The sequence below is a fragment of the Thermobia domestica genome, chromosome 18, assembly GCF_964235325.1.
Source record: "Thermobia domestica chromosome 18, izTheDome1.hap1.1, whole genome shotgun sequence".
NCBI lineage: Eukaryota > Metazoa > Arthropoda > Insecta > Zygentoma > Lepismatidae > Thermobia > Thermobia domestica.
The window spans coordinates 32,299,891-32,327,814 of NC_137471.1; the positions used below are offsets into that span (position 1 = coordinate 32,299,891).

The 27,924-nt window shown below is 34.2% G+C and overlaps 1 protein-coding gene across 7 annotated transcripts in view; it reads right to left on the bottom strand.

Annotated features, from left to right (window-relative positions):
• Positions 1–328: 328 nt before the first annotated feature.
• Positions 329–27,924, bottom strand: part of LOC145675432 (phosphatase and actin regulator 2) — an 850,331-nt gene continuing 822,735 nt past the window's right edge. For all 7 annotated transcript variants that reach the window (XM_081745850.1, XM_081745845.1, XM_081745844.1 and 4 more), the window contains 6 exons: positions 26,217–26,365; positions 22,705–22,861; positions 18,919–18,974; positions 16,038–16,141; positions 12,673–12,845; positions 329–6,782 (listed from right to left, as the gene is read on the bottom strand). In XM_081745850.1, the coding sequence (XP_081601976.1) occupies positions 6,767–6,782; positions 12,673–12,845; positions 16,038–16,141; positions 18,919–18,974; positions 22,705–22,861; positions 26,217–26,365 (655 nt within the window). In that variant the 3' untranslated portion in view covers positions 329–6,766. The remainder of the gene's footprint in view (positions 6,783–12,672; positions 12,846–16,037; positions 16,142–18,918; positions 18,975–22,704; positions 22,862–26,216; positions 26,366–27,924) is intronic.

The window sequence follows — 27,924 nt, forward strand, 5'->3', positions numbered from 1 at the left end:
TTTTTTTTTTTAATTTTCCAGAGTTGGCAACCCTACTCTAGTCTGTAGAAGATAGAAGTTCTGACAGTTCGGAGCCTGGTCTACACAAAGGTCTAGGCGTGCCTGACGTAGCAGGATGTAGCGCAATTAAACAGTGAAGTACCGGGAAAAAATGGTGGAAGGAAAGAGAAACCATCAACCTTCAAGTCATAATTATGAGTTAGAAAAATAAACATTTTTTTTTCTTTCAAAACACACTGTAATTAAGATAGCTGTCCGTCAACTATTAAATAAAATAAATAAATAAAAAATAATACTCCACCTAAATCAATGAATGAATGTTAATCAATGTCGTAGGAATATTTTTATTATGATCTCCGATTCTTTTTTTTTTTCATATTTCATTAAAAATATTTAATAAGAACAAAGTCTCTGAAACAGTAACCAACCGACAACTTTTTATAAAATAATTGCCGTATACAGTTTACATTATATGTATATATATAATATCACATATTCTTACATAGTACCGTGTGTTTTGTTCTGAAGAGAGAGTATTTCGGATTTCATAAACTTTTTTTTTAATTGTTATTTTTTTTTAATATAAAATTTGTTTAGAGCCAATGTCCACAGTACATGACAACCAAGGTTAAAAATAATTTTTTTTTGTTAAAAAATACCCTGAAAGTAACAGGGATTTTTTTGTTGTTGTTGATAACATCTGGAAATACGAGGAAAAGTCAGAAAGTAAAGGGACCTGTAATTTTTCGTACTAGGGTTTGGTAACACTGCTAGTATCCAGCGCTGAATAAGTGTCGTCTTCAATACTTCTATGCAACGTGTCACTCTTATTCCCGCGTTAGTCTTTGGAGTGCAGCAGACCTTAAATATGCCAGCTCCATTGTCGATCTGCACCAAGGAGAAAAAGAGGGCAGTGGTTCGCTTTTTGTTTGCGGAAGGTGTTAAACCTGCGAAATTATTCGTCGAATGCAAGTACACTATGGTGACAGCTGTTTATCGCGAAGCAAGATCTATGAATGGATAGAGCGTTTCAAACAAGGAAGAACTTTTTATATGACGAGGAAAACTCGGGCAGGCCATCGACGTCAAAGACTGAGGACAATTTGAAAGTCGTTGAGGATAGGTGATGGAAAACACACGAATCACAGTGGAGGAAATCGCCAATACTTTACATATCAGTCATGGTTCAGCGTATTCCATCTTACACGACCGGCTAAATTTTCGGAAAGTGTGTGCATGGCGGGCCCCGAAAGAATTCAAAGAAGTCATTGATGTGGGGCAAAATTGGTTACAGGTGGAACCGAAAATTTTTTTCCGACAAAAAAACATGAAACGTTGAGAAAAGTGTATTGAAGTGCAGGCAGATTATGTAGAAAAATAATGTATGTTTCAGTTTTCAATCATTAGAATAAATGTATCTTTTCTATGTTTCAGTCTTCAATCATTAGAATAAATGTATCTTTTCTCGAAGTCCCTTTACTTTTTGACTTCTCCTCGTAATAAAAACAAACAAATACTCACGAGAGAGTAGTGGATGCGTTGAGAAAAATAACGAGTCGAATTTGGAAGACTTTTGTTCTTATTGTTAAAACAGGTATAAATTGGATATATATATTTATATATATATATATAATCTATATAGTGTCTGTATATTAATTATATACATATCTATATATAGACACAATGCGCTAGGCATTTTCAAGTGGTATGTAAAGTATTTTTTTTCTTTCCTTGTAAGTCTGTACAATGTATTATAAATACAAACTAAACATGGCAGGTGCAACCAGTGCACCTGAACTTTTTTTTTTTAATGTATAATATCTAAATAACCATTGCTTTTTTTTCTTTGTTTGCTTGGATACTAAAACATTTTTTCCTTTTAATTCATACAAACTTTAGTTTAAGGGCACAACTAAAGTTGTTTACATATGAACTACAGTAAATATTCAGCTTTTTTCTTTGTACATGATTATCTACAAAAGTTTTTTTTTTTTTGTTTAATTTATATAAGTTAAATAGCCAAAAAAATCAAATCGAGCTTGCACAATTACTGATATACAAGATTGTCATTACTGAAAGATCGATTTAATTAAGTTATTATTTTTTTTTTTTATCACAAAATCACAATTCTTCACAAATTTTATTTTTTTCCTTTGTATATACAGTAAAACCTGCTAAGTTGATCGTATATCTGCGCAAATATAAAGAGATAACAATGTTACTATTATTATTCCGTAAGTAGTCGATTTCGATTTTAAGTTCAACGATTTTTGAGAAACTAAGGTTGGCCAATTAGCAACAATTGCGATGTAAAATAAAAACGTTAGCTGGCTTTTTCTGTGAATTTGACCACATTTTGATAGAAATACTGTCATATCTTATAACTTCCGTCACTTTGCGGATTCAACGATAAGAAACTTACACAGGTGTTACTGTATATGTTTCTCTAACTGAAAAGCGTTTCTTTTTTCACTGTTATATTAATACTTAATTTCTTTTTAAAAAATGGCATTAAGAAGTGTGAATTAATTTTATTTATTTAACAGCGGAATAGCAAGACAGTTTAGCACAAGGACCATTCATATTTGGATTTCACTTTCTGTGGCAAATACTGTTTGGCAATAATTATAATACCAGACATCCATAGCTTTGGTACAGTAACTGACCTTTCGAGTTTTTATATTTAAAAAAAAATATATATTTGATGATACCTTTCATAATCAACTTAGAAATGAATTCATCTTATCAAATAATAATTAATAGTAATGAATATCTAGCATCCACACAAATTGAATGACTTAATAGAAATAACTCGGGTATGTAACAATATTTTCTCCAACATTCAATGGCCTCGCCAGGTTTCTTCTAAACAGGCGAATAAAGAGATCAGCAAACTTTTACGTTGCATGAACTTTTAGGAATTGAACAGAATCCTGTCCAAAGAAATTAAACGTAGACTTATCCACGCAACGTTTCGAACTTACGTGGGAGTCCTCATCTTGTTATGGAAGAGAATAAAAAAAGAACGAAAATTAACGTCAAAATTTAAAAAGAAAATCTAGATGGATCTGTCTCACGTATAAGTAATTTTTCTTCCTATCCCTTTATGATATTACCATATTATCTAGTTTCAGAGTTATCAGATTCAAAATTGGCAGCATTTCTCTTATATTTCGAAAACATCCAGAATTGGGTCCAGCCCTGGTCCCAGTGACCGCTTTAATTCGGATATTCTTATTTGAATACAAAAATCCATAACTTAACTCTGTAGTAAAAATTTGTGTTATATTGGTATTACGTGAAAATTATTCTATTTTAAATATATATTCTCCTTTAAAAAACGTGAAAACGAACTTTATGTAGGCTTGAAACGTTGTGTCTACTTTGACTAACCTTGGTATATGTATATCGTTTTATAATTGCCAAAAATTTTAACAAAAGAGTGCAATTTTTGTTCTTATCCATAATATTCGAATATTTGCGTATATTTCTAGAACTTTTTCTTTTTGACACTTCTACACCAGTACGATTGATGTTATGTGAAATGATTATAAAAAGTTTGCAGTAACATATAGAAGAACGCATGTGTGTCTGTCATCAAATGTTCGCATAGAGAGGAATCAGTTGAGGTCACCAAATTTTGTATACACCTAGATCATTAAATCTAATCGTGTACGAAGCCATTTTTGATTTTCATCTAGTGGGGGAGATTGAGGATCACACGTTCTGGAAGATGAAAAAGTATAGACAATATTAGAAACTCCCTTAAGTTAGAGAACCTGAATTACTTTGCTGCTTTGCAGATTGCAAACTGTTCTATGTTAAAAGAACGGGCACTTTTCCTGGTTAACATGATAGACGTACTTTGTACCAAGGTTAGTCGAAGTTAATATTTGTAATTATGAGTCAGTTTAGTAGTTGTTGTTACAATTTAGTTTTCGACCTACAGTTCTGCTCTTTAAGCTAAAGGATATTAAGAGAAATGAAATGATGATAACGAAATAAACAGTGGAAAAAACAATACCTAACATCCATGCCTTGAGCGGAATTCGAAACAACGGGAAACATGTCTTGTGATTGCTAGCCGAACATCTTAAGATCGCTTGACCATGTAAGCCAGTGAAACATTATTGTTTGCAAAGTACACATAAGTAATGCAAGATTAATTCCAAGGTGCTAAATTCTGGGGGGTTGAAGGTAAATTTCCTCTACTTAACATTTCTGGAACAAAATTCTCCTCTACCCGGTGTGTGAGAATTAAGTGACTCTGTTGTCACAAGTTTGCAAATTAATTAACAGTAATTCGTATGTAGTTAACGGGTGAACTTGTAGTGTAGGAGGCTACAGTACACACCTGGAAGCATTATGAAGTGAATCAGAATATAACTTTATTAAACTGATTCTAACATTTTTTAAATTAATCACGCATCCCCAAAAGGACGTATCTGCTAATTTTTATGATCACCACATATTTTTGGACTATGCCACTTTACTGTAACATACATAGTTTATGGTAGCGGTATTCGAATTCCACATACAGTAGTTTAATAATCAGGAACCTTCAAAAATCTGAAATTTCTATATCGAAGCATTTAAGTGCGAAGAGTCTTTATATAAATATAAACGCACTCCTGTCTTTCCTTCTTCTCCATAATCACTTCGACTGTGATAGTTTCGCACCCTGGTTAATTCTATTTTTAATTACGAAACACCACTCATACGCAATATAACAATAATATGTCAGGACATAGGAACTTTATCATGTGGTACGTGTTCGAGGGTATGGTGGCAGAAAAGAGGGAAGGGGAGAAGGAGACTGCAATTAATGGACGATATCAAAACAGAGAAATCGTACGTGAAGACGAAGAGGTTAGCGGAAGATTGTGGAGCATAGAAGCTTCTCAGTTGCAACAAGTGACCTGCCAATAATGACAGAACACCTATGATGATGATGTCAGGACATAGTTTGTGTTGTCACGAAAATGGCATGAGTTGTGGATGACAATTGAAAACTGCAACTAATGAATGATATTAGAAAAAGATTTCTAAAGACAAAACGAAGAACTGAGCATAATTTCTTGCTAAGAAATCAGCAGAGGAATTTACTACTATACCTGTTGGTGAAAGAATACTTATCATAACAATTAAACTAAGATAATATATTCAGAAAACAGCAGAATTTAATTTAAATTTTATGTCGAAATTTCAAATTTTTGTCACATATATTAAAGACGTTATAGAGCAAGTTTTACAGAAGCCACGCCTATTCCAATTTCAGAATTTGCATACAATAAGTTCGTAGTTCTTAAATCCATCCGTGAGTATGGCAAGAGGAGAGAGGGCAGAATGAAGTTTAGGAGCGGATATCTTTTAGACCATTATTTGCCATAATTTACAAGAGGAAAAATACGTACCGTATATTTTAGAATATTTAGAAGTAAATATTGTTATTGCCAACAAACTGCATAGTGAATATCATAAAATATAATAATGATAATTCTATACGATTTCCCAAATTAAATTCTCTGCCCCCAACCCTCCCTGAAACAAGTACTCCTGGCGACGCCATTGTTATCACTGCTTAAAATAGCAAACAGACCATTTGATACCACTTAAATTATTTTTGTTTGTTTGTTTCAAAAGATGCATACAACATTTTTTTTTCAAATATATCACTTCATTTATATAATATTTTTGTTGTAATACAATCAATTATATACAAATAGCACAAAAAATATGAATTTAAAAAGTATACAAGAATGACCCGAGGACCTGTTGCTATAATGAGTGTCTTCTTTTTCAGTTTTCCTTTTTTTTCCTAAAAAAAATACATCCACGGCAGAATATAGTTCACAGCTCTAGTTAAAAAGATGGGACAACTGTTCCTGTTGCCGATATTATTATTATTATTATTTTTAAATATGGCCATCTTTGTATTATGTATATAGTATTTAATTTTATTAAGTCACTACCTCAAAAAAATAACGACTTTTAATAATGCTGGACAGTTAAAAAGGAAGAGGGAGAAAAAGTATATGTAACAATATGATACGCTTCTCTATCGTTTTTTTAAAAAATTATTCTTCTTTCCCACTTCTTTTCAATTTATTCATTCATTCTTCTTTAGTTGCAGTTATCTTTTTCTTTTTTTTTCTGTTGCATATTCAAAAGCCTTTCACAAAAGAATCTTTGAGCAAAGCCATTTGAAAAGTTCACTTTTAAACACAAAAATTATTTCTTGTGCCGAAAAAATGCACTATATTTATATATGTAACTAGGTTTATATATATATAGTTTTCTTCTTTTCTTCAAAGGGTACATTATTATTTTTTCTTTCTTCTCCTATTTACAGACAAAATAACATTTTTTTTTTTCAATTATTTGCACAAAACTATTCACTATTTTAACTTAGTGTACTTTGCAACACTGTTCACATTGTTTCTTGTTAACATTAAAAAAAAATCACAATCTTCTTTTTTATCCATATGCTGCCATCCTTCTGTTCGCGGATTCAGTTCCGGCAGGCAGGCTTTTTCTTTTCTTTCTTTTAAAGGAAGATAAATGTTGAGTTTCCATACAAGGAAGACTACGACAATGATTCTGATGTTGATGATAAAATCAAAGGAGAGCTACCATCATGGCACTGCCTCCATCATTGTCTACACCTTACACGATCCTGCAGAGAACATATGCGATCAATCTGGAATATAGCAGCATTCCTTGGTTTCTCTTGAAGAGGGGTTTCAAATCCTAATATTTGCATTTGTCATGGCCTGTGGAATCTGAAAGAGACATAAAAGCAACGAAAATAATTAGTTATGCCAAGAACACAATTCGAAGAAAAAATATAACAACTTATTACGTCAAAATGCACTTTACGAAGGGTGAATGAAAAGTTTTAAGTCTAACTAGAAACAAATAAGCTAGAACAGAAAAACTGTCTCTTTCATAATAGTATAAACTTTGTCATGGTTCTACTTTGTGTGTGTGTGTTGGGGGGGGGGGGGGCACACACACACACACACACTCTCTCTCTCTCTCTCTCTCTTCTTTGAAATGAGTCTACGTCAAAAGTTGAGAAAGTAGAAAAAATTAAGTACAGGGTTGTTACAAAGTACTTGTAGTTGAAAGGAACGTCAGGATATGACACTGATTAATTATAATAACCTTGAAAAAGGGGTCACACCATCAAGACAATACACTCGGGAGTTCAAACCCAAGAAAAAAAGCCACAAGCGCTGTCTAGGGGAATTATCTACCACCACGACAATGTTCCAGGCCACACTTCAATAGCTGTCATAGCAACTATTCATGAATGCAAATTTGTTCCTCATCCATCCTATTCACCAGATTTTGTCCCCCTCAGACTCCCGCTTGTTCCCGTATCTTAAAAAAGGCAGGCAGGACGACATTTTGCAAGTGATACTGATACATTACAGCCATGGAGGAGTTCTTGTGGTCACAAACTAAAGATTTATGTCTATATAAGGGTGCTTCTGCACTGCTGGAGCAGGAATGTTGATGTACAAGGGGATTATTTTGAAAAATTAAGACATTATGAAATCTGTACTTCTTACAGTTTCCTTAGGACTCAAAACTTTTTAATTACCATCGTATTTGCACTGTATTCTTTCAGCAATCTCTGTTGCTTTCGTCACGGCTCTGAAAAACTCATACTTTTTTTTTTCCAGTTCTAGGAATTTCATTTATTTTTTATTTATTTTTGTGTCAAGTTCAACTCTTGTTAATCTGAATCCCTTGTACTGGAACAACAATGTTTTTTAAACCATCTACTACTGCACCATTAAAGTGGTGCAGAGGCAACGGTGGCTCAGTGGTAGAGCCCGTGGGTTCCTAATTTGATGTGTCTCTTGTGGTGGACAAACACACTGTGCGTGGTTTTTCTTCGGGTTCTCCCCTTTCCAAAACTATCATCATTCCACGTTATCATTCATCTCATCATCACCATATCCCTTGGCTTCGGAATGATCTTGGGCCACCAAATTAAGAAATTTTAAAGTGTATCTGGAAACAGTACGTTGTTAAGAGGCCTAATCACTGCGAAATTAAAATATCGCTAATTTTACAGTAATTATACATTATCTTCAAATAGATAAAAGAAAATCGAAATGTGGAACAAGAGCGCCATAGACAATATTATTTTGCATGAGATACCGTTATATCGAATCACCTAGTAGCTTTTCGTTTGCAGCCATTTAGAAACGCGAAAATAAATGCCGATTTTCAAAATGGCTGGAAATCGAAAGCAGATCAGTGAGTCGTGATAAAAGTATCTCATGTAAAATAATATTGTCGAGGGCGATCTTGTTCCACATTTCGATTATCTTTTATCTAATTGAAGATATCACATAATTACTGTAAAATTAGCGCTATTTTATTTTCGCCGTGATGGCGCCTCTTAAAATGTTTACTAATTATATAAATATGTGTCAAATCACATTCTCAAATAACTATACAACAGGGTGTAAAAAAATCATGATTTTTTTCAAAAAAATCATTTTTGTTGATTTTTTTGATTTAAATCGATTTTTTTGATTTAAATCAAATCTTTTTCTTCGTATAACACAAGTTGCGAACTGAAGAAAAAACATTAGGAATTAGTATTAAATGTTAATTATGCCATTTAACTGAAAATATTGGGTTTTAATTTTGAATTAATTCCCAATCGTTAACCTATTTCAATCCCAAACAATGTTTCTTAAGCATTAAGGAAAAAGTACAGCAATGTATATCAACATGACACTTTCCTTTTCACCAAAGTTACTGATATTTGGCAGGTGCATATTTTTAAACAATTGGTACTAGCTAGCGGCTCGAAATACATATAAAGTACATAAATTTCCTCTAAAATTAACTAACTCACTCTATGACCTATGGAGCCCGGAAGTTCAATGCCATGTTCACAAAAGCTCTCCTGACTTCTATCCTTAGTCAACTGAATCCAGTTTCTATTTTGTATTCTTATTTCTGCGAGATCCATCTTAATATTGTCCTCCCATCTGCGCCTAGTCTTCCTAATGGTCGTTTTCCGATTGGACTTCCAGTTAAAACTTTGAAAGCGTTCCTAGTTTCTTCCATTCTCGCTACATGTCCTGCCCACCTGAGCCTCCAAGTTTTGATGACCCTAACAATGTTTGGTGAACGGTATAAATTATGCAGTTCCTCATCATGAAATTTTCGCCATTCCTCATTTCCGTTCCTTTTGGCTCCGAATATTCGTTTCAGGATTTTATTCTCAATTACTTTCAGTCTGCGTTCTTCCCTCAGCGTAAGCGACCATGTTTCACAACCATACATCACAACAGGCATAATTATCGTTTAATATATTTTAAAGCTTCCAAATTCCTCGACACAATTCGCGACGATAAGAGATTTTGAACTGAATAATAACATGAAATCCCTGCTTTTAGTCGATATTTAATTTCTTCGTGAATATCGTTTTCTGATCCTATATATTAGCCGATAGCAGAACTTTCTCTGTCTTTATGCGATGAGCTTTTGTAAGTCAAAAATTTTCTGCAGGAATTCCAAAATAAAAAAATCAAGATGATCAGTTCCAGCAGAAGAAACACTTGTGATTGTTAAAATATGCTTTATGTGACGTGAAAAACAGTTCAAATACGAGTTGTTCGTGCATTTAAGACATCTGTACATAGCAGGCACGTTTTTATACTTTTCTGTTGGCTATTTTATTTCCTCTGACAATTTTTCCTGCACAGGCGCGGCAAATTTTCTGCGATCACTCGCAGATCGCGGCATGTTCTGCAATGAGGTCAAGTATCCACTTTATCAAAAGTATTATTCGATATTTTAACGCATCCGAAATTTGTCGTATTACGATCCCGAGGAACTTTATGTATTTGGTACATAAATTTCACCAAAAATTTTAAAATCAATTTTTATTTTTTGTTTCGGAGGGGGATCGGACCCCTCTAAATACGCCCCTATTATCTGGAAACAAACAAATAGACGTGGACACAAAAGAGTTTTCATCTTAAATGTCCATGGTGATTTCCCCGTTGCAATAGAAATTTTAAAACCTTGTGTTACAAAGAGAAGAAAGCAGGGTTCACCCGTAACCCGTTCAAACGGGATTTTCCCTGTTCGTTCCCTACATTGTAATCGTTTTCATACTGTGCTTACATACATTTGAGTCTCATTGTATTATGATTATTGTCTTCCATAATCGAAATAATAGAAGAGAAACGGGATTTTACTTACTTTCACTTTAAATTAATTCATTTCGGAATTTGATTTAAATCAACGATTTTTATTAAAAAAATCAAGTGATTTAAATCTTGATTAAAATCGCGATTTAAATCAGAGTGATTTAAATCAATCCACTCTGCTATACAATGACTTAGAAATAACTTATCTCTATATTTCGTAAAGATTTTCTGTTATAATTTCGATCTGAGTTAGGTGGTTTATAAACACCTGTTAGCTATCTCATGCAACAGGTGTTGAAAAAGAACTCAGCGCGGACTGAAATTATTCACACGGATTCACAGATCTTTACGAAATATAGAAGTTATTGTATTTATTCGAATATAAGCGCCTCTTAGAAATTTAATGACTACGAGAAGCAGCCAAGAAGTTCCCGGAATCTTGTTGTATTTTTGGCATTTGTGCTGCTATCATAATTAATCTTGTACAGCACAGTCCTTAGGTTCGAAATTATAAATGTGACAAGTGTGAACAGGTCATAACCATGTGCGCCCGAAAGGGAGGGCAGGGTTAGGCCCGAGCCCCCCCTCTGGCTTACGAAAATGTATTAAATTTCTTAAGATTTTCTTAAAACAAATAAAAAAAAAATACCAAACGTAATACAGCAACCAGGGATTTGAGCCTCCCCTAGTAAATTTTCTTCAGGCGCCCATGGTCATAACAGTCAGTTTACGTGTAGCGTATCTAAACGGAGGAGTATGTGGTGATCAATTGGTGCACTGTCGCAGTTTGAGCAACGCGCCAACATTCAAGTTTTTACATAAATTGGGAAAATCTACTCTAGATATCTACTTTAATAGTCTTAAAGTCAGCTTACAGTGATAATGCTTTAAGGAAAAGAGATTCGGTACCCATCAAAACCAACGCGGCGGCTGAACTTCTTAAGATACCAAAAGAGGCCTTTCGTCCATATTTCTAGCAATCAGAGGAGAGGTGGAGCAAGTGTGTGTTCCGAAGGTGTCTACTTTGAAGGCGATTAAGTAAATGTGTGGTACTAGAGAGCTACAACAAAATTCCGGGAAGTTTTGGACTCCAACTCGTATTTTGAAAATTCGTTTAATATGTAGATATAAGCGCATCTGTATGATCCCAGAGAGAGAGAGAGAGAGAAAGAGAGAGAGAGAGAGAGAGGGAAAGAAAGAAAGCAAGAAAGAAAGCAAGAAAGAAAGCAAGCAAGAAAGCAAGCAAGAAAGAAAGAAAGCAAGAAAGCAAGAAGAAAGCAAGAAAGCAAGAAAGCAAGAAAGAAAGAAAGCAAGAAAGAAAGAAAGCAAGAAAGCAAGAAGAAAGCAAGAAAGAAAGAAAGAAAGCAAGAAAGAAAGAAAGAAAGCAAGAAAGCAAGAAAGCAAGAAAGAAAGAAAGCAAGAAAGAAAGAAAGAAAGAAAGCAATAAAGAAAGCAAGAAAGCAAGAAAGAAAGAAAGCAAGAAAGTAAGAAAGCAAGAAAGAAAGAAAGCAAGAAAGCAAGCAAGCAAGCAAGCAAGAAAGAAAGAAAGAAAGCAAGAAAGCAAGAAGAAAGCAAGAAAGAAAGAAAGAAAGCAAGAAAGAAAGCAAGAAAGCAAGAAAGCAAGAAAGAAAGAAAGCAAGAAAGAAAGAAAGAAAGAAAGCAAGAAAGAAAGAAAGAAAGAAAGAAAGCAAGAAAGCAAGAAAGCAAGAAAGAAAGAAAGCAAGAAAGAAAGAAAGCAAGAAAGCAAGAAAGAAAGCAAGAAAGCAAGAAAGAAAGCAAGAAAGCAAGAAAGAAAGAAAGAAAGAAAGAAAGAAAGAAAGAAAGAAAGAAAGAAAGAAAGAAAGAAAGAAAATAAATAAATAAATAAATAAATAAATGAAGGAGGGATCTGAAATCTCGTGTGTACGCCAAGAAACCACGGCCAAGATTCAGAGTGTAACTTCAGAACTAGAGGCGCAAATATGCCGAAAAGTTACGGAAAATTTCATTGAAAGAACGAGAATGTGCCTGCCGAGTCGTGGAGGACATTTGAGTGATATCATATTTTATACCTAATCACAGATAACATACACTGCAAAAATATGTAAATCACTTAATTTCATCAATAAATTTACATGTTATAACGCACTCAAAATTTGCGTTCTTAATGGGACAGCCTTTATTTAATGAGAAAAGATAGGTTTCAGAAACAAATGGGTTAAAATTTGTAGGCATCAACTAAAATCTCACTAATATTACGAAACAGAGCAATGTTATTTCTCTGATTACACTTCTGGGTGAACAATGAAAACTCTGGGTGAACGATGTCCGCACCGGAAACAAAATAGGAACACTGCACACTGGTCACTAGGCTACATGTGAGTTAGCAGGTTTACTTCCGTTAACTTGAAGAATCGTTAAGTAAAGAAAGGCCACAAATAGCATACGACTAAAATAAGAACTGATTTGAAGAATCCCAAAAACATAACTAAAATAGGTTTACCTTGTGAGGTGCCGACTATCTTCATGCACTTCCATTTCCGAGCTTTTAAATTCATTTAATTCTTTTCTAATGGCAGCTTTGTCTTTTGGAGTTAACCGAGTCCAGGGCTTGTCTGCTCGGCGATCGTAGTCGTGGGCTTGGGTTACTTCTATGTAATCATTAAAACGGATAATCTGAAAAAACAAACAAACGAACTTCAGTAATTCTGAAAATAATGTACATACATTTCATTGTATACGAATACGATATATAATATATTGTGCATATAATATAGAGTCCAACCATTATGAGTGTTCATTAATATAATACTGGGAAAACTCGGGCAACTCTGCAAAATAAGCAATTCGGGAGTTGTAGTACACTGTACGTGGCCTGAAAGCCACAGTCTGCACGGTTTACATCATCGATTTTTTTTTTTTTTTTTTAAGTTTCTCTTTCAATAAATTTAGAACAGTTGACCCAATCTGTGAACAATTTTAGGTAATTTACACAAAATTAGGAAGTCTTTACGTATAAAGAAATTGTACTCACATTGTTATGACTTCAATCTTACTCATTTCATCGCCATTATGTAAACATGGGGTTTATGACATTCATAACTATTTGAAAGCAGAAAACATTTGTTGCTCCAGAATTTATAGTCAACATCTATATGGGTAACCTCAAGAGGTGCAGCCACCAGATGCTACAATGACTGGGAGCTCTGAACGTTGCCCGGTTAAGGAACAAACAAATAAGTGTGAGACAGGCGAGTGATATTGGATGGGAAAAGTCCACTAGTAGACAGACTAGTAATGCTAGGCTGGAAAATACACTCCCAATGTGAGGCAGATTCAGTGATGTTGGATGGGGAAAACCCAGTTTTAATGTGAGGCAGACTGAATGATACTAGATGGGAAAGCCAACTTCTATAGTGAGGTAGTTCAGTTATGGTGTATGGGGAAAATCCACCCCTAGTGTGTAATATTTAATAATGTTGGATGGGAAAAGCTTACTTCTAGTGTGAAATAGATGAAGTGATAACGGATGGGGAAAACCCAATTCTAGTGTGAAACATTTTGTGATATTAGATGAGGAAAGTTCACTTCTAGTGTGAGACCGATTCAGTGATACTGGATGAGGAAAGCTCACTTCTAGCGTGAAATATTCTGTGATTTTAGATGGGGAAAACCCACTTCCAGTGCGAGACAGATTGAGTCATGATTGAGTAGGATGAGAAAGCCTACTTCCAGAGTAAGACAGTTCAGTGATGGTGGATGGAAAAAAACCAATTATAGTGTGAAACACTCAATAATGTTGGATACGGAAAACCCACTTCTAGTGTGAGACAGATTCAGTGATGTTGGATGCGGAAAACCCAGTTCTAGTGTGAGACAGATTTAATGATACTGGATGGGAAAGGCCACTTCTACAGTAATGTAGTTCAGTTATGGTGGATGGGAAAAAATCCACTTCTAGTGTGAAACATTCAATTATGTTGAATGGGGAAAACCCAATTCTAGTGTGAAACGTTCTGTGATGTTAGATGGGGATAGCCCACTTCTAGTGTGAGACAGGTCGAGTGATAACGGATGGGGAAAGCTCACTTCGAGTGTGAAACAGACTCAGTTTTGCTTGATGGGTAGAACCTAGTTTTAGTGTGAGACAGATTGAATAATGTTGAGTGGGAAAAGCTTACTGTTAGCATGAGACAGATTGAGTGATATTAGATGGAGAAAGCCCACTTTTAATGTGAGACAGACTAAGTGACGTTGGAGAAAAACAAATTGCATTGTAAGCCTATACAACTGATGCTGTAAGAGAATATGCAATTATTAAGGTGAAACCGATATGGACATATACCCTCATTAACAAATTCATTATCACAGTAGCAAGATGAACAATACATGGGAGGGTTACAGAGATATAGTAGAAACTTATGAACTCCTACATTTTAAATTTTTGTTTAACTAAAACGTTAACCATAGACAAGATATATTTATCAGGCAATACATCACATCAAGCTGAATAATATAGCATGCTTGTAGGTAAATTCTCAAGTGTTACCTTCGTGAAAATCGACAGAACGAACTTTTATGGCGCTAAAAATATGGAGCTCGTTACCAATTCACAAGTGTTTATTTTGCTGGAAGAAATTGTTATTGTTGAGTTGAGTTGAGTTGATTTTGAGTTTAACGTCCCGTTCAGCAGCGAGGCTATATGAGACGTGCACCTACTGATTAACATGGAATCCGAACCACATGAGCTCCCGCCGAGAATCGAACTCGGGTCTCCCACGCCAAAGGCGAAATTGTTATTGTATATGTAGCTAAGGCATTTATTCCGAAGTTGGTCCTCCTCCTCCGCCTTCTTCTTGACAAAAGTCCTAAGGTTAGGTTAGGTTACGCCACATATAACTGATTATGCTCAAAAAATGTTCCCTTCCTCCACTTACATCTTTCACAATGAGACTTACCGTTACATTGAAAAGTATAACTTTCTCCGCCTGCAATTTGTTGTTAGATTTATTAATCCATGACTTTCACGGGGGTCGCGGTGGCTCAGTGGTAGAGCGTTCACCTCTGGTGTGTGGGGTACTTGGTTCGATCCCAATTCGCGCCAAGTGGACATTGTGGCAGACAAACACCGTGTGCGTGGGTTTTTCGGATTCTCCCGTTTCCTCCCACTTTATTAATTCCACTATTGTATTCATTTCTAATCATCACCGTCTCCTTTGGCCTAGCCGGAATAGCCATGAAACATTCCGTTTCATTTTTTCCATGACTTTCACACAGTTTCAAAAGATTTTTCTCATTATCACTGTATTGTTTCACAAGCTGTATTACTGTTTGCTCAGATTCAGGGCAACGTCTTTGGACACCTGCAGCCACGTTCAGAATGCAAATGCTCGTTACTTTTCCACAATCCCACCACGCGGTATCCTTGCGTCAAGTAGTTCCATGTTTATAACAGCTAATATAAACAGAACTCTTTATAATCATTAAGCACGCAAATTACCAATTTCTTCCCGGTAAGTTTTCAAAACTTTTCCTAGAAACGGGCGACCAACTTTGGAATTTAACCCATAGAAAATACATTGTAAACTAAGAGAGTGAATTTATCGTTTCTTGTCTTTTCCAACGGTGACACACATGCTCTTTTACGCACATACTGCTTTCACAAGTTGTTAAAAACAAGATCATTGTATTTGTTATCAGTATTGTATCTATTTTATGTGCTGATAGTTCTATACCATTTTGTACAAATGTATATGTAATATGGTCCACAGAATAATTATTAAATCTAATCTGATCTAATCTACCTGTAGCCTCTTCTTCCAACAACTGTCACTGATCAGAGTTCTATTTTCGGTGGGTTTTAATTACCTTTTTCTCTTTAAGTTCTTCTACCGTTGGCCTAAAACTAAGTTTTCTCAATAACATTTTCTTCTTCTCCTCCTTCTGTTTCTTTTCTTCAGCAGGACTTTGTTCTGGAGAAAAAGAGAGAAAAAACAATAATTAATTTCTACTCTACAGTTCCTTTTAAATTCCTGCCATCGTACCTCATTTCTGTCGAGATTTAACGCTTGTCTATCACCATCTACCTAAGCATTGCACATCTGGATTATCTATGGATTAAGTCATGTTTTTGTTAAACCGGCGATCGCTGCCGTATTTACTCGATTGTAAGCCGACCTTTTCTTTCACTTCTTTACTTGGTTCAAAAAATGTCCCACGGCTTATAATCAGTATCGTTAAGGATGCCAATAAAGTAGACGACACGTTTTATCGACGAAACAGGAAAAAGAAATCCTGAAAATATTGTCAGAGGCCGCCACAGGAAAGTTTTTGCCATCGTAAAAACTAAGTGTTGCCGTGTCAGTTTTTTTTTTTTTTTTTTTTTTTAGTTGCAATGGATTATAGTTTTTACCAAGAAAGAAATGCAAATTTTATATTGCTTATAGGATATTTTAATATAGCAGGTATTTTAAGTATAAAAAAAAACTTTACATGAAAATGCATATAAATTTAGCAAATTTCATTAGTATTTAACAAGAAAATTTATTTCTTATGTATTGTATGCTTCATTAATAGACTTTTTTTTTTAATTTTCAATTTTTATTTCCAGGGATTCGGCTTACAATCAGTATCGGCTTATAATCCAATAAATATTATATATATATATATATAATTGATTACAAAATCTTTTTTGTTTTTTTACTTTCTTGAAAACCGAATATATTCAACCAGATAGAAGTTCGTCATTTTATTACAGTTATCTGTAAATGAAGTTAATTTCATACTCTATTTGATCAATGTTTGAAACATTAGTGTAATGAAATCTACAAAAGAAAATAATAAAACAAGACTCAGAAAGGAATGGATTTTCTATCATAAAGCGAAAACGCGGTTCACATGTTATATGTATTTTTTTTTTTTTTTTTTTTAAATTTATTTTTAAACGAGGTATTTCCAAAGAATCAAATGAAATTTGTAGCTTTCCATCCACGAGGTTTCATTTACTTGATTAGAATTTAATATTTTCAGAGTATACGAAATGGGGTCTCGCAGTAAGATCAGAATCATTACTCGGGATTTTATCTCCAAAGCTTAATACTCCCAGTGGGAATCCAACCTGGATCACATGCAATAAATTTGATTTTAATGTTTTGCATCTTTGTATAAGGTTTAATCTTGAAACCATGTTCTCACGCTTTTGCAATACTGGAGATATATTTAGTATATATAACTATCATTGGTTTTGAACTGTATGTTTTTACAGGGCATGCTTGTTTTGTACTATTTACATCTCCATCTCAACTAAATTGTAAAATACAGACTCAGAATGGTGTAGTGACGTGCAACATCGGATAGCTAATCATTGCATCCGATGTTACACCTCAGTACGCCACTCTGAGTCTGTGCTTTATAATTTCGTTGCGACGGATACGTAAAATGGTGCACAACAAGCATTTCCTGTAAAAACATATTACAAAACCAATAATAATAGTTACGTGTCTGCGCAGCGTGCATTTCAAAAACAGTTTAGTATTCTATATAATGAACCGGTGCCAAATACCAATTAAGAATTTTGAGAAAACTGTTTTTACAAAGAAGTCCTACCCAGTCACCAAGTCGACATATGATGTCCCCTTAGCATTTCAGACTGCAGCATAAGGATGATTTTACACCGACATCTTTACTACCACCCCAACAGACTTGCTTCTTGTCAACAGTTACTGAACGTGATAGCATAATTTGTACAGAAAACTGTTGATGAGCGATGAGATTAATTCACCTTTCATCTACGATATCATTCTTAAATGTTGATGTGATATATTGGTGTAATATTGTAAGAATTTTATTGTTACTTTTTATCTACTTTATGGTGTGTTCATAATCTCACAGCCTCTATATTAATTTTAAAATTACAATGTTGCAAACGGCTGTTCAATAATATTTTATTTTAGTTAAACTATGAAGATGAACATCGTAAGTCCTCTTGAAAATGATCACATTTAAATAAAACAAACCATGGATGGAAACTCAAGTTTTTTTTCACTATAACACAGCTATTCGTATTTATTGAAGTCATATATATATCGTCATCTGAGATTCAATAAGGTCTAAGTAACATTTCACCAATTTTACAGGAAAAAAAAAAAACTAAGCTTCTGTCTCAATATACGCGGTATTACTTTGAGAGAATAACAGAGCGTGATATAGGTGTACTACTTAATCAGATTGTGCGCCATTCTACACCGATTCTAATGGTATCAAAAACTCAAATTCGCCAAAATTGGAGATACGCGGTGTTGAATCTCAGACGACGATATGAAGAGTTGGTTTGAATAAGGACTTATATAACATTTTTACTTTTGAGCGACAACTGGAGAAAATAAGATATGGTGATTAAAAATAAATAAATCAATAAAAAAATAAATAAATTCGAGGCTCGGACGGATTTACACAGTTCATACTTCGTACACATCCAACAAGTTATTTTTGATTCTGTTCTTCTTGTTCAAAAAAAAAAGAAAAAAAAAATCAAATTTGACGAGGACTTAATAAAAAAAAATAGAAATAGAAAATAAAAAATTCCAGGAATTTTCGTGATAGGTCGGAGAGAAAAATCCTGGATACAAGCCTGTGAAATTCAAGTACAATTCTCGCAATTATGAAGCAAGCGAAACTCCATTCCTTTCTGAATCATTTTGTAGATTTAAATACTGATAATTGAACCTTTTCGGTTTTCTTCAGTACTTACTTTTCAGAATGTTCCTTTCTTCAAGCTCCTCTTGCGTGGGTCGCATGCTTAGTCGTCTGCAAAAAAATACGGGAAATAATATAAAAACTGAAATTTATTTTTCAGCCAGATCATAATCATCACGCAAGTTATTTTCAATTTTCTTCGTTACAGCAAGAGATATTTATCTAATTTATTTTCTTGCTAATTTTCCACACAACAGTGTAACAGTTATAACAGATCGAAATAGAATTGAAATTAAATACATGATACAATTTAAATACATGCAATGAAAGCAACGAAACATCTACAGATTAGATACGTACATATATATTATATAAATGAATTCATCATGGGAAATTGGCTGAACCGTTTAGTGAATTATTGAACATAGTTCGTTATCTACCTTGAACTTTTTTTTTTTTTTTTTTTTTTTAAATCATACCACTTTGATTAATATTTAAAGGGGTACGAGGGAGGTTCTAAATTTATCCCAAAAACAGAGCAGGAGCTCCTCAAGTTAGGGTGATGAAACTCGGTATACAAACTAAAAATAATTTCACATGTGTCTCAGCATTTTAGAAAATTCCGCTTCTAAGCGGAGGAAGGGTCAATTTGTATGCTTTTTTTCTTTCTCATTCAAATCAACGTCACTGTCTGTCTTATCACAAGAAACCGGCTGAATCGTTTTAAATAAAGTTTTGAACATATTAGCAACACCTGACTCGAACTGGGATTTTTTTTTTTTGGTCATGTTACTTTTATTAAAATTTGTATCCTAAAGGGGAAGGAGCGAGTTTGAAATGTATACCGAAAATAATTTCACGAGACCTTCATGTTTAAAAAAATGGGGGTTCCACGTTTTAGAAAATTGCGCTTCTGAGAGAAGAAGGAGCAATTTCTATAATTGTACAAAAATAATACTGAAGTTATCTGTCTCATCATCAAAGCAAAATGGCTCAACCGCTTGGAATTTATTTTAGAATACAGTAAGCACTTGACTCGAACCGGGTTTTAATCAAGTCACTTTCTTTAAAATGCGTATCTTAATCTGGGAGGAAGTTCAAAACTTATAAGTCCCTCAAGCTACAGAGATGGAACTCCGTATAAACTCTTCATTAAAAATAAGTTTACACGTGCCGAAGCGGCTTCGGAAATTCTACTTCTATAGAAGGAACGGGCAGTCATTTCTACATTAATTTAATTTCTCATTTTGTGTTCAAAAAATAGCAAAAATAAGGAAATACACTTGGGGGTCAAGCTGAATTTTAATAATTTCATACGCATCCTAAGGAGGGAACAGTAGTTAAAATATACCTTTCAATATTTTACATAAACTATTGTTCCTGTGTCAAAAACGGACATTTCAGCTAGTATAACTATATGCTTGATCAACCGAAGCCTCTGGTGTAAGTTCTCAGTGTTTGTTTACTATAGCACGAAGTTCCAATTTTCACAAGACTAATTTCTATATGTAAAAAAGAAATCTTGAGTGAGTGAATGTCTGACTGACTGATCAACGCACACGGTAGAAACTTCAAATTTGGAGAGTGCATTGGATTTGCAACATATACCACTATGGCAAGATTTTTTGAAACTCGACGAGGAGGGTGCGGGAAAGACAGATAGGGATGGCAATTATTACATAAAAATGGGCATATTTCGGAATATCTCAAATTAGAGACATGGAATTTAGTATATGGACTTCTCATTTAAAATAATTAAGACATATATATTACAATTATTATGATAAAGAGTTCATAGCTCGATATCTCTTAAGGTTATAGGCATGAAATTTGGTATTTGGACTTCTCATCATAATAATGTTTTTTTTTTTTTTTTTTAAATTTTATTTTCAATTGACCTAAAAGGGAACAAAATGAGGTGATCAAGAAAAAAGGAGGTGGTATAATAATTATTATAATAAGATATCTATATTACAATATGATAGCCATATTTCGGAATCCCTTGCAGTTAGAAACATGAAGTTTGATGTTTAGAGTTTTCATCTAAAATAATTAATATGTTTCAGCTAGATGTCTGACCTAGAATGGAAGAAAATTGAAAAGAATGCTTCCCTAAGATGCTCTATGAGACGTTCGAACCTCATGTGACTTCGAGTTCAGACAAATTTTATATCAAAGGTACAAAAGAAGGAACGCAAAATATTGCCCTCGATAACACGTTTGGGCATTTACTAATTACGTAAAGTAACTACTTTACATCTACAAGATTTTTTCCAGAGTTTGATAATCTTACGTCGTCTTCCGTCATACTTCTATTACCAGAGTTGGATAATCTTACGTCGTCTTTCATCATGCATCTTTTACCAGAGTGGGATAATCTTACGTCGTCTTTCATCATGCTTCTTTTACCACAGTGGGATAATCTTACGTCGTCTTTCATCATACATCTTTTACTAGAGTGGGATAATCTTAAGCCGTCTTTCATCATGCTTCTTTTACCAGAGTTGGATAATCTTAAGTCGTCTTCTGTCATGCTTACTTTCAATACATGAGACTGGATAATTACTAACAGATGCTATAGGAGACATGAAGAACAACTCGAATATGAATCAGTTTTATCTCTATCGCGAAATAGCTATACTGCAATTGGTTTTAGTGTGTGCTAACACCTTTATCGGTGATATCTAGAACCTGTTAAACTGGTGAAAATTGTTCCAACTGTTAAATCTTTGAAAGTTTTGAGAAGTAGGGTTGTTTACTTTTTCTCAGAAATGTTTCATACGAAAGCATAGACCTTCACATATGTTTCTAGTTTCGCTACTCTTTAAAAAAGTCATCAACAAAGGTGTCAGTTCACTCTGAAACAATGTGACTGAAGTTGAACTACTTTGTGATATAACGTAAAACTGTCCATATTGCAGTTACATAAGAGTGGAACCAAGAATTGATATTAGATTGAGAGAAAATAAAGTTGACAAGTATGAGCGGATAGTAAAAGTGCATAATGGAAAGTTGATGGATTAGAACTGAGATTTGTAGCTTTGCATTCACTGAAGAATCTGTAACTTTGCACTCACTGAAAGATTGAATTCTTTAGAGAATTTGGAGCTGTTAGAATTGAGTGAATATTTGAACTGTGGGATCTGTAACTTTGCACTCGCTAAAGGATTGAATTCTTTAAGAGAATTGGGAGCTGTTAGAATTGAGTGAATATTTGAATTGTGGGATATGTAGCTTTGCATTTGCTGAAGGACTGAATTCTTTAGAGAATCAGGAGCTGTTATAAAATCGCGTGAAGATTTGAACTTCGGGATCCGTAGTTCTGTATTCGATGAGCTTATCTATTAAGCTTCTAAACTGTTCCATTAGTAATAGAGATGTTCACAATAACCATTTCCATTACCTTTGTATAGAACCACGAGAAAATACAGAAAAACAAACAATTTATGGGTGAAGACTAAGGACTGAACTCTGGAACCGCACTTATTACCACTAAGGACTGAACTCTGGTCTTTCGCACAAAAGGTAGAAACGATACAATTTTGCCACGAGAAAGTTCCACATAGAGATTATGTGTACCATCTGAAGATCGAAAGAAATATTTTTCATTTCATCTATTCAAAAATTTTGCGGAAAAATTCAAGAGTATGTACATTTTCAGAAACAAAATATGAAAAAACAATAAACAATACATTAGAATAAAATTTTGAGTATCAGTCTTCAGTTTATCTCAACTTAGGCTTCGTTACAACCCATGACAATTAAAATATGAGTACTTGACTATCCACTCCAGCGCTTCTGGAAATAGATATTTAAAATATACCTTCAGAAGTAAACTTACCGTATCAATCTGGCACCAACAGCTTCTTTGGTTTCTTGCCTCTCCTTCTCGCTTTGGATTCGAATGATGTTCCGATCGATCAATTCTTGCCTATCGGGTCTCAACGCTAATTTTAATGCTAGGCTATCTTTCCTCGCTATTTTGGCTGCCAATCGACCTACAGGAACAATTAAGATATAAAAATAATGATTAACATTTTGACATAGAGCCACAAGACAATTTATCACGCAACACATTACTAAAATTTTAGAAATGATGGAAAAATAGTGGAAAGACTTAAACTATAAGCAATTAAATTTTGTATAAAGAATATACAATTTATACAACAACAGCATGTTTTAATCAAGGATGGGAGCGAGTGATATTAGAGGTCATAAGTATTGAGTAAGTTTATCATATTGAGGACGACGTGCCTCACGTGACGTTTTCTCAAATTTGTGCATTGCGTGCGCGATTATTCTATGCAGAGGACACCACTGTTAATACGCTCTGAATTAGCTGAACTAAAAATTTGACGTTTACTTATGGTTACGAAAATAGAAAAATAGTTTGACCTGTTTACATTGCTTACAAGTGATTTAAATGAATTGTCTGTTTACTGATTACGAAGACGTACTGAGTAAGAAGAATCCATTGGAAAGAAAATCCTAAAATCCGAACAAAAGTTTATTAGTAAATTTAGCTAGTGCATTAGCTTTAAGGCTATATATATAAATGTGATATCTAGTAAAATAATTATAACTATTGGAAAAGATAGGTAATATGTAGACCCTATATATATTGAAGTGTTACTTTCTGTTTTAATTCTAATGAAATAGTGCAGATCAAGTCTACACCAATTTCTATTAGTAACGCAGTATTATATATATATATATAATATATATATATATTATATAATATATATATAATATATATATATATATATATATATATATATATATATATATATATATATATATATATATATATATAATACTGCGTTACTAATAGAAATTGGTGTAGACTTGATCTGCACTATTTCATTAGAATTAAAACAGAAAGTAACACTTCAATGTGACAAAACGAGATTAGAAGTTGATATTGAAACTAAAATTATTATTTTGGTTTTTGTGACTATTAATATGTACTTTATGTTCTTTTCGAGCAATCCGCCTCACTGTGTGCAGATGAAGTTTAGAAATTTTATAAATAACAGGTCTCATGCAAGTCACCAAAAATTCAAAGTTAAGGTGCAATTGGACGCGAATAATATGCGTCTTTGGCTTACAGTGCCGATCATTACGTTACCCAGTCGCAGAGACGTACGCAGGGGTTAGGTCCTGGGAGTCCGCCCCCCCCCCCCCCGAATTTCGTGTAAATTTAGACTAATTTTAGGGGCAATTCTAGAAATGTTGATACAATATCCCCTCATATTGAGTTTGGACTCCTCCCGAAATAAATTCCTGCGTACGCTACTGCCCAGTCGGCTTTCTACATTTCTTTTTCAGTTTTAAGCCTTGTGTATTACCGTGAAAATATAGCAAAGGAGATACCGTGGGGTCCCTTTGAAATCCCAATTAAAAAATAAGTAATTATTGGTGTTCCATATTATACAGATAAATTTCAAAACAATACTTTATTTGCAATGCATTCCAACTCAAACCTTCATCTTCGACATCATTGACATAATCATCATCCAAAATAAAAAAGAAATAATTGACGACCTCTCTACCAGATAGTAGGAGCAACTACAACCCAGAATATTCAAGTCACGTATTTTTGGGATTGTTGATTGAAATAACGGACTTTAGCCCTTTGAAACTAATCACTTTGTTATTCAAATCTGTTCAGACATATAGGCAAATTTCAAGATATCTGTTGTTTCAACTATAACATGACGAAGAAAGAGACAAAGTCACAAAGAATATAGCGTAATAAAAGAAAACTTTTTTCTTCTTATTATTATTATTACACACAAAACTTAGTTTATTATGTCAATATTGAATTAATTTTTGGGAACAATATATTATTTCTGCCATTTATTGAGCATTATGTAAAACTAATTTTGCTCGTTTAATAAAAAGAAACAACAGAGATAATTGATTACTCATAATTATTAACATGGGTATTACCTTGGGGTCCTTTTACGATCCCAGAGGTAAACAATCAATTATTAGCTTTAAAAAAAAAAAAAAAAAAATCAGCAAACGATATTTCGTGTTCAATATATCAAACATACTAGGGATAAAACACAGGAACGGACTATTAGATATTCACGTTCATTTAAGAGATATATACTAAATATCTCTGGGGTTCCAAAAGAAGTTTACGACAGTTCACAAGGGTTAAATATGTTCCTCGGACATTCAGACTCTGGATTAGCATCTATATAGAATATGGTGTCAGACAAAATCGGTTGATGCCTTCACTTCCTCGTGTAGTATTGAATTCAACCATCTTAAGTGAAATGAAGTGAAATTTCTAGTTTTATATTCCACAATGATTGTGAAATAAAGATATGGGAAGAAACAAGATAACCTTAAGAAAACTCATGGGCGCGATGCTGCCCACCACAAACTCACACGGTCAAGGATCTAACCAGATACCCCTAGCACCAGAAATGTCAATCACCATAGGTGTTCATTAATATCATTACTGAGTTGTCCGAGAGCAACAAGAGCTGTCGTACAATCTGAATGTGTGAGCCTCGCCCTCAAACGTGAGAAGTATATGGCTGGTCAGAGGGCAGATGGGTAGTGTAGTGGTTAATGCACTTGCATCGTAAGCTAGATGCCCAAGTTCAGTCACATTCTTTCACTGTTTAAGTCTGTCGCTGTTTACAAAATCTGAGTAAATTATCCGTAAATTTCGAGATCTTCCATAATGAATAATTGTTTTTCCTTAATCAAAATAGTACATTTTATTGTCAGAAATGCAACATCTTCATCACGCCTTTGTGCAATCAAAAGTTACTGAGCGAAACGATATTACTGAGCGAGTTCTTTAAGCATTTCGTGTCGAGGTTTTGGAAATTGATTGTTTCTTGTTTGGTACTTAACTTTTATAAATTTATTTCATTTTAACTTTTTAGTTTCTTAAATACTAGAGCATAATTTGTGTTCCTTTGCCCTTGATTTTTGAGAATCTCACAAGATCAATCATTCTACAAAACACTTCCGCACTATCATGCACTTTTCCAGTAGGGTACTTTCAATCAAAATTTTACACTTAAGACTGATTTCCTGCTTACTGATAATTCATTATGTCTACTCTCCGCCTTTAAGGAGTTTTGTCGGTGAGGATTGTTAGATATGTTAAAAAAAATCCACGAATGGGATTTTTCCCAGGGCTGGCATCACTCTCTGGAGGTAGTGGGTTTATGTCGTGTCGCCCTCTTAAGAAAACCCTGAAAACCTGTTACGAAACAGTAAAGGCATTATTTGTATCAAAATTTAAAAGTTGGAAAGTGTTCGTAGTCAATTTTCTAAACTGGTTTTCACCAAAATCATTCTTCAAACGAGTATTCTACTTACTTTGCTCGTCCATGTCATCTTCATCCCTGTATAAAACCGGCCCATCCATGGAATCACTATCCGCATCTTCTCTAATAATATACGGTCTAGCATTTTCTTTGTTTTCTAGAGTGCAAGGTAAAGGTACCCCGAACTTTATTGGTCGAGTACTGCAAAGAGAAACCAACAAATGCTGTTATCACAAACATAAACACACACATTAACAAGTAAAAGCATAATTTACTTGAAAAAATAGCTATAGTCAGAAAAAAGTAGGAATGCATGTACAGCTTAGTTCAAACAAAAAAACTTGGTCAATCCCACCTCTCTTTTTGAAATGTAACCTTTCTGTTTTACGTCCCACGTATATGCTGGGCACGCTGAAGGAGAGGGTAATGAATGATGTGGATGAACAAAATAGTAGAAGAAAGGAAGTGGGAGGGCTACCACAAAACCCATTTGGCGCGAGTTAGGATTGAACCAGGGAACCCACGCACCAGAGGTGAACGCTCAAGGGGGCTTAGTAGTAGAGCGTTCACCTCTGGTGTGTGGGTTCCCTGGTTCGATACCAGCTCGCTCCAAGGGGGCTTTGTGGTGGACAAACACCATGTGCGTGTGTTTTCTCCGAGTTCTCTAGTTTCCTTCTACTTCATTCCACCTTTCTATTCACTTCTCACCATCACCGTCTCCTTTAACCCACATGGCATACCGTGGGACATAAAACTTAACGATTTCATTTTCATGTGAACCCTCAACCACTGAGCCGTACCTTTATCCGTATGAGGAAATAAACATATGAATCTCGTAATTAAATAAATAAAATTTTTGGTGTTGTATCCGAATGCAGGAAAACATGAACTTACACACAATCATGAACAGATGTTAATTACAGTAATTTTGAAGATTCTACAAAGAAATAGTAATGAAGAGAGAGAGAGAGAAAAATAGACTCCTACAAAGAATTAAATGTATCTATCAATCGCTCTTGTACAAAAGAAACTCAGTTTCCTATTATCTGAACTTATGTTTTTCATCTCCGAAATTCTGATGATAGAGACAGTCAGTTGCCTTTGAAACGTCAGATTAAATGCAATAGAACTCAGATGAAACACCAAAAGTTTTATTTACTTAATTATAAATATCTGTGAAAGTTATGAGAAATATATAAATATGATTCTTCTTTAGGTGTTGGGAATTTTTATTTAAGCCTAAATACTGAGTTTGTATATGCACAATGTTCAGGATACACTTGGAAAGAACACACGGATAAAGAATTTGGCTCAAGCAATGACCTACTTTACTCCGAAGTACCTCTAGTTGTACTGTAGACAGGCCCTATTTAGGTAAATGCTATTCTGTGCTCAAGCACAGAGCGGCAGAATATAGGGGGCGGCAAAATTCTGGATTTTTTTCTTAGATTTGCAAAAAATAATATTTAAAACTAGCAACCCGAAGAGTCCCACGCAAGCGCGAGAAATTATGTTACAGTGTTTAATTCGTTGTAATTACAGTAGTTACTAATTAGCTAGCTTATTTCATTGTTTTTAGAAAATCTCCCACTCCCATCCAAGAGGTGAGGATGAACTAGGCCATCATGAAAACAGATACCGTTAAACTTAGCGACCTCGAAAACTATGAACACTAATATCTGTCGTTTTCGATTACTTTTAAAATCTCGCCCCCTCCCTGGGAGTGGTGTATGACCTTGAAGTAAAATTCATTTAAAACT